This window comes from Crocuta crocuta, unplaced genomic scaffold, assembly GCF_008692635.1.
Source record: "Crocuta crocuta isolate KB4526 unplaced genomic scaffold, BGI_CrCroc_1.0 scaffold520, whole genome shotgun sequence".
Classification (NCBI taxonomy): Eukaryota; Metazoa; Chordata; class Mammalia; order Carnivora; family Hyaenidae; genus Crocuta; species Crocuta crocuta.
The window spans coordinates 1,709-10,320 of NW_027532009.1; the positions used below are offsets into that span (position 1 = coordinate 1,709).

The 8,612-nt window shown below is 34.7% G+C and overlaps 1 protein-coding gene across 1 annotated transcript; it reads right to left on the minus strand.

Annotated features, from left to right (window-relative positions):
• Positions 1-3,451: 3,451 nt before the first annotated feature.
• On the minus strand, positions 3,452-8,166 carry LOC144241396 (olfactory receptor 2M5-like; the record flags this gene model as incomplete). Its single annotated transcript, XM_077775956.1, is given in 4 exon segments — positions 3,452-3,540; positions 3,542-4,401; positions 7,610-7,690; positions 8,127-8,166. Coding segments are annotated over 4 exon segments (1,070 nt in total), but the record flags the coding sequence as incomplete, so codon positions are not given.
• Positions 8,167-8,612: the final 446 nt, after the last annotated feature.

Here is an 8,612-nt window from a genome sequence, read left to right on the forward strand (position 1 = left end):
TTGATTCCCTTGGTTTCGGGGATGTGTCAAGAAAGAAGTTGCTGCGGTGGAGGTCAAGGAGGTTGTTTCCTGCTTTCTCCTCCAGGGTGTTGATAGTTTCCTGTCTCACATTCAGGTCCTTTATCCATTTTGAGTTTATTTTTGTGTATGGTGTGAGAAAGTGATCTAGTTTCATTCTTCTGCATGTTGGTGTCCAGTTCTCCCAACACCATCTGTTAAAGAGACCATCTTTTTTCCATTAGATATTCTTTCCTGCTCTGTCAAAGATTAGTTGGCTGTATACTTTTGGGTCTACTTCTGAGTTCTCAATTCTGTTCCATTGGTCTATGTGTCTGTTTTTGTGCCAATACCATACTGTCTTGATGATGACAGCTTTGTAGTAGCAGCTAAATTCTGGGATGGTGATAAAATGGCCTCCCATTTTTATGTTTCCTACCTACTTCTTTTTTCTTAATATCACTTATCAACATGTTACATATTGAGCATTTATTTTTTTCATATTCCGCAACTAGAATGTAAGCTTCATAAGAGTAATGCTCTTCAGTTTTCCACTGCTTTAGCTCCAATGCCTAAAACAGATCCTGCCATATAGTAGATTTTAAAAAAAATATTTCTTGAAAAATAAAAGGAACAAACATGGTCCCTGATGTCATATTGGCCTGAACTTTCACAAAGAAATCCTGATGTTTCTTCATATGTCAAAAAAAAAATATTTAATTTTCACCAAAACCACTATCTTCTATGATAATTTTCTCTATTCAAATTTAGACCTTAGTGAGTCATGTTCAGAAACTATTGAAAAGCAGCTAGACATTGACCAATCACCATGTTATATAAGGATTTTAATTTTCAAGATAGTTCACATGTAAATTTGTATTCCTTTGACTTTTTTTGTGCAAGGTGTAGAATTGGCGATTACAATTCATATATCTAATTTATCAAAAAAAAAGTCTCAGCCAATTTCTTGTAGTGAGATGACTGCTACTGCTATTTTTAAGTGTCTCAAATCAGACAACCATTTGAAAACTGTTTGTCTCCAAATACCTCTTGCCCCCTTCCTGATACCATTTAATGTTTATTTTGCATTTGTAGTATCACAGAGTCTCTGGGCACCTGAGATTGTAGCCATCTGTCTCTTTCTTAAGAGTTTCATTTTCCTACCTCTTAAATGCACAGAGTTCAGTTTCCATCCTAAAACAATTGATTCAGTTACAAAATTTTATTTTCATAAAGTATTTATTAATGTGGTTGATTTTTAAATGTTTTATTTATTTATAAAACATATTTGATTTGTTCTAACAATACATATATACATATAGGAAAACTGTTAAAATAGAAGGAGAAAATTAAAATCATGATTATGAGAATAGAAAGAAATAAAAGAACCATGATTTCATTAGAATTGAATCATAATTTTTCTGAATAATCATGTACTTAACTATTTAATTTAATTATTTTCCCTTAAACGATTAAGTCTTCTTATGTAAAGGTGCTCCTTCCACAATAGCTGGTCAGAACCATTTAGTCTAAAGTCCAAGGTGAGTGTCCTCCAGAGATCCATCTGGAAAACTATTTGCTGTGAACTTCACATGGTTAAAATGTTCATTTCCATGAGTTTCATATAAAAATAGAACTCTTTCTTAAAACTGTCAAACATAAATAACATGCTTTATGAACAAACTGTATTCAACAGAAACTCTTCAGCTAGCTCTATCTTCCCTCATTGAAGAATTTCTCCTTTCCTTCCTGGCGTCATCTTCTAAGCACAATCTTATCTGTAGATTCCCTTCAGAGTGCCAGAATATCATGGCACCACCAGCTGGGTAATGACAGACCATTATAGTATACATTAAATGACCCGCTCCTCTAATTTGAGATGACTTATATATTTTTTTCGGTGAAGTGGTATTTTGAGTCAGTTTCAAGTGAAATCCTCAGGGTTCCTTCCTTGAACCAGATTTCCTCAGCCATTCTTCTAGGAACTCTGGAGGCACCATGTTTAATATTGTTGACACTGTTGAAATTTGACATAAATAATTTAAAATTTTTCTAACCTTAGCTTTGTATCTCTGTACTACAATGTTCAATTGATGGCTTCTGAGACATTTAAAGCAAATACAAGATGATAGATCTCCTTCTGAGTGTTTCATATTCACTAAAAATTTGTTTCCTGTTATTTTACTCAGTCACTTATGAAAAAAGGGGGTCAGGAAGGGTGGCTCAGTTGGTTACGTGTCTGACTCCTGATTTCAGCTCAGGTTATCATCTCATCATTTGTGGGATTGAGCCCCACATTCAGCTCCACACTGTCAGCATGGAGCCTGCTTGGGATTCTTTCTCTTCCTATCCCTCTCTCTCTCTGCTCTTCCCCTGCATGCACTGTCTCTCTCTCTCTCTCTCATAAAATAAAGAAATAAAACTTAATAAATAAATATTTAGATAAATAAATAAAATTTTAAAAGATATGTAATAAATTCCTAGTGTTCTACTTATGTAATATTTTCTTCACATATAACAATATTTTAGGAACACTATAATGCACTCCGCTTAAAATTTTATTCTGTTATAAATATTTTCAATCATTCATTTTTTTACATAACAAATCTGAGTCTTCTTTACTTTCTTCATTACTGTGTGCTCAAAAGTTTTAAATTCTGAACTATTCCAAACATAATGTTTATTCTCTTCTATCTTAAGGAATAACAATAGTTTTTTCAAGCCACCTTAAAGATTCTTTTGCAAGGCAGGTCTAGAAAAGTAGGTCAATAATTAGATCAGTAGCTCACAACCTTTGGTAAACATGACAATCACTAAAAGATCTGCTGGTTAGATTCTTAATCTCAATTTAACATATTCTTATTATGTTCATCGGAGATAGGCACAAAATTAGTTTATTTTATGAAGTCAGCAAATGATTCTAATGCAAGAGATCAGAAAACCGCTCTTTGTAAGCACTGACATAGATTGAAGATTGTATTTTTACAAGATTAGGAAGAATTAATAGTCTGTTAGAGAGAACAAAGAAATACTGGTAAAATTATCTGATTCCTGATGATTTATCATGGTACTCATTTATTTTACCAGGGAATTATCCTAATGTACAACCTATGTGCAAGGTGATTATTTTGTATTCTAGGGATGCAGACACTGGCATTTCTGTCATGGAATCAATATGAAGCTTTGGAATTTCCAAAATGCACATTACCATCATAAAGAGAATTGATGTATACAGTCCTTTGTTCTTTATCAGCACATCATCCAGAAAAATTGGACAGAAATTCTAAGACGCGGGGAGGAAAAGATAAACAGTTTTTTTTTCTCTAGATAAACTCAGTAAGACTAGTGGACTTTTCCATGATCTTGAAGGAATTCTTTTTTAATAGACAAAATGCCCCTTTGCTGGTGCATCTCTGTATTGCCTATGGCTGATAGTGGGATTTCTGCCATTTACCTGGAAGACTGACACCTCCCCCTTAACTTTTTCAATGCACTTAGAACTTCCTTGTTCCTGAAACTGTAGGCAAGGGGGTTTAAGAGGGGGGGTGAGGACAGTTACAAACAGAAAAAGACCCTGATTTAACTTTGGGGTCTTGGCAGAACCAGGTCTCATGTAGATGCACATACCTGGACCAAAATAGAGACCCACCACACAGAGATGTGAGGAGCAGGTGGCCAGAGCCTTGTTCCTACCTTCTGGGGAGTTCATTCGAAGCACAGCAAGGAAGATGAGAACATAAGAAGACAAGATGAGAGATAAGGGCAGCAGCAGAACAAGGATGCTTGTTATCACCACTGCCTTCTCATAAGTTGAGATATCCTCACAGACGATCCTAAGCACAGCCATGACTTCACAGAAGAAGTGGGGAATCTCTCTGGGGCTGCAGATCTTAAAATGCAAGGTAAAGGCTGTGTGGCCCAGAGAAGTAAGTGCCCCTCCAACCCAAGACATGGCAATCATCTGTAAGCAAACCCTAGGATTGATAATTGCCGGGTACCGAAGAGGATCACATATGGCTACATAACGATCAAAACACATGAGAGTTATAAGGATGCATTCCGCAATGGCCACAGTCAGGGAGAAGAAAATTTGAGTCCCACAGGCCAAGAATGATATGCAACGCCTTCCGGAGAAGAAATTGACCGCCATCTTGGGGATGATGCTAGAGGTCAAAGTCAAATCCATTAAGGAGAGCTGACTGAGCAGCAAGTACATGGGTGTATGGAGATGGGAATACAACCAAATGAGGAGGATCAGAAGAGTGTTTCCCATGAAGGTTGCAGTGTAGATCAGGAGAATGATGGAGACCATGGCTGTAATGTGTTTAAATTCAGGGAAGAAGCCAAGGAGAATGAAATCTGTGGGTTCTGTCTCATTCCCACTCCTCAAGGGTGTCTGTAATGCTAACAGGAAGAGAAGATATGAAAAAAAAGAAGAGAAGAGATTTATTAAAAATATCATAGAAATGAAGCATTTTTATTCTAGTAATATTACAAATAATATTGTAATAACAATGGCAAGTGTAAAAATAATCATCCGTGATCACTTGAATCAGTTCTTAATATTTCTTCTATATTCCTTGTCTGTGCTCTGAGGTATTTTTATAACCCAGAGTACACATATTATAATGCACTCCATTAACTTTATTGTATGAGAGTTATTTTCATATATTAAAAAAACTTTGAATAATTATAGGTTGTTCTTTTACAATTATAAAATACAATGATAGATGTATAAGTCACAATTTCCAACTGCACAAATTCCAGTTTTTCATTCCTTTAGAAAATTATGCTCTTTCCATTTGCTTCTCAGTGAATTCCTTTATGTATATAATCATATATATAATGTTTATTTATTTTTGAGAGAGAGAGAGAATGAGCACAAGTTTGGGAACAAAGGAAGGAGAGAGGGGGACAGAGGATCCGATGTGGGCTCTTTGTTGACAGCAGAGAGCCAAATGTGGGGCTTGACCTCACAGTCAGATCATGACCTGAGCCAAAGTTCCACACTAAACTGAATGAGCCACTCATGTGTTCCAATAATATTTTTGAGGAAAAATTATTGACTTTATAAAAAAAACATTGTTAATTTAATTTATAGAAGGAGTTTCAAATTTTTAAATAATTCTACCTTAGTCAAGCTTTCTGGCTCTGGGCACCTAGGAGACATTATCATTTAGGGGAAAGTGATCATTAGGACTGTGCTTTGTGCTATACACATTTATGGTATGTAAGCTTTTAATCTAAGTGATCTTATTTTCTACCCTGGGATACTGCTCATTTTATTTACATGATTTATAGTAAATTCAGAGTAAGTATTAATGAGGGAGAAAATTTTTTTCTATACGAGTTTGTAGGGTTCTTGCTCTTGTAGAATTCTTACTATCCTTAACAACTAGCTACAGCTGTTATGCCATTGATGGGCACAGGGGAAAATATTATGGCTCCTTTCCTTCAGGTCTACTAAATTTTTACTTTTTAAGGTTGTCTTAGGTGTATTTAATCCTCTTCTTTGATATATATAAAACACTTTGAACTTCTATACAACTCTTGCTGAGTTTATAAGAGGGAACACACCTATCTCTGTATGAGACTCATATGACCTTGTTACAAAAACCTGAGGCTAATAGTATCAGAAAGGAAAATTGCATTCCTGAGAGCAGTTTCTGAAATTATTTTTTAAAAAGAGTAAATTGATCCTAATTATGTATTAAAGAACCATAATTTTGAATTTAATGTAAGGCAATATTAATATCAGAATATTTTTAAGTTTAGTTCACCAATTAAAACAGATTAAAAATGATATGTCCTGGGGCACCTGGGTGGCTTAGTCGGTTAAGCATCTGACGTTCGCTTGGGTCATGATCTCACAGTTCGTGGGTTTGAGCCCTGCGTCGGGCTCTGTGCTGACTGCCAGCTCAGAGCCTGGAGCCTGTTTCAGTCTATGACTCCCTGTCTCTCTGATCCTCCCCTGCTCACGCTGTCTCTCTCTCTCTCTCTCCTAGAAATAAATAAAAACATTTAAAAATTTTTAAAAATGATATGTCTTTTGCATTAGTTGCAAAAGCTTGATAAAATTTATTACTAAATCATGAATTAAAAACCATCCTAGGAAACTTGTAGTAAAATAAAAGACTCCAATATCGTATTCTATTATCTTCTTGAAAAACAGTGACTTTCATTTATTCATGAAATTCTTGAAGTATCATTTCTAAATTGTTAAGATACTCCCCTCTTCTGAAAGCTGTATATATTTATTCATGTGTGTCAATATTGACGGGAGATCTAAGTTTCCTTTGTTATTTACAGAAAGGACTAAAAGAATATGTTGCTTACATCCACCTAGTACCATCTCCTTAGAAACAGTGTGTTCAAATATTAGGTCATTGATTACTTTTCTAATACTTGTGCAGTTTGATTTCAAGTCACTACTTCCATACAGATACTTGATATTGATTTGTTCACTAAAAATAGTAACCACTTTTGGATGGATAAATTATGATAACAAAAATATCCAAGTCTGTTTTCCCTTTGTTCATACTAAGAGATTCAAACTTCTTGTGAAGAACAAGAAAGCCTCTATGGCATCTGTCTTTATATATCCCTCTTCTATTAGAGTATTCTATGTTAATCGCCTTTGAACCAATTGATTACATATGAATCAGAACCTGCCTCCTGTCACTGGATGTTTGATTGACTTGACGAGTTTGCCTGCTTTTAGATGTGGAGATAGTTTAAGATAAAATAATAATAATAATAATAGTAATAATGATGATGATGACAAAATTGGCCAGCATGCATTTTACTTTCTCCTGCTTTTGAGTGAGCCTTGATGTAGTCAGTGGGATTTCGGTGCTTGATATAGAATCATCAGATGGTCAGAAACTGAAATTTTCAAATCACTGGATCTTTCAAAATTCTCTGCCTTCTCAGAAAAGCACAGCAGGGCTCTGTGATTTCAGTGCTATGTTACACAGCTTCTGATTCTTTGCTCCAGTACTGTTTCCTGAAGCTTTGGGTATGCATAAGTTTGGCTAAGTTCTATTATAAATCTTCCTTACAAACTATTCGTTTTAGTATGGACTGAAACCTAAATTTCATCATTGTCTGCGGTTATGTTTTAACATGTGTCTCGTGGCCCTTAAAAAATAAACATGAGGTTTATGATGGAAGGAACTGTCTTTCCCAACTTCCACCTTTTTTCTTTATATCTAGCATGTGTGTTCAGTGAAAATGAGTTAAATACATAATAAGCTTAGGGCTGGAATATTGAATATTATCTATGGACCAAAATAATTGTTTTTAGCACAAATACTTTTCTACCACAAAGTATTACTTTATTTTGATTTATGATTGCTTATGGGCTTTTAAGAACTTTCCAGCATTTTATTTTGTTGAGATATATAGAGGCTCAACATTATTTTGTACACTTGAGAAATAATATAAATAAAGTACCAGGTCACAGTCAAATAACACTGACCTATTCCTGGGCATATTATCTGTTTCCCAAGTTGAGCCTTACAAACATTATTGACAAATAACTACATAGTTAGTATAAACATATTTTCAACATCCAGAAAAACTGGGTTATTTCCTCAGTCAACATACTTACCTTGTAATTTGTGTTCAGTCATTAATTTCTTAAGAAGTATAATATAGTCAAACCTCCTCCTGCTGATTAATACTGAATATACTGTTAAAGAAGTAAACACAAACCATTTTAGTAGGGAAATAAACAAGTAACTGAGTAGGTCTTGACAGGCTGTCTCTCCTCAGTCTGTTGGTTTGTGAGCAGGGCTGGGATCTCCCTAGTTCCCCAGTGCCTTGGGGTTTGGTGTGGAAAGGCTGCTCAGACCAAACACTGCAGCTTCATGACAGCCTTTCCAGTTTCTCATTAAGGGCTAAGGTGTCCAAGTGCAGTATCTTGGAGGAACTCTTTCCCCAGGATATAATTAGAGTTTTTCAAAACTATCTATTAGTACATGCTTAGATTTTTTTTTTTTTGTCAGCACTTCTATTATTTTCCCATAGGTCCAATTTATAATTTATTTACTTTTAGTCATTAATCTCATGCAACCATTCAACAAGTATTGATTTTTCCTTTCTAACATCTCTTATTTTCTCCTTACTTTGTATTCCCAGAATCAACACTCTAAACTTATTTCCCATGTCTAGAATTATTTCCTTTACCTTATCTTCTTAGCTAAATGTTCCCTTCTCTTCAAGGTCGGATTTAAGTCTCACCTCCCCAGTAAAGTCTTCTTTTATGTCTCCAGTGGATATCAGCATATTTTCCTAGTTAATATGGCATCACTTTTTTGACTTATTACCTACATTTTACTGTTACTGACCTTTTAACACACTCTTACAGTTAATAACAAGATTTTAAAATATGGAAAGCCTAGAACTTTGCCTCAGTTTTCCTTTTGTTTCATATTCTTGGTAGATTATTTTATTCTTAGTAGGCAGTGACTTAACACTAGTAATTAAATTATATTTCATTAGAATCAACAAGTGCTATATTATATGCTCGAAATTAAAAGTAGAAAAAATAAATTCACTAAAGCTTGTTAAAATGAAGGAAACTGATTTATGAAGAGATTATTATATGGGGG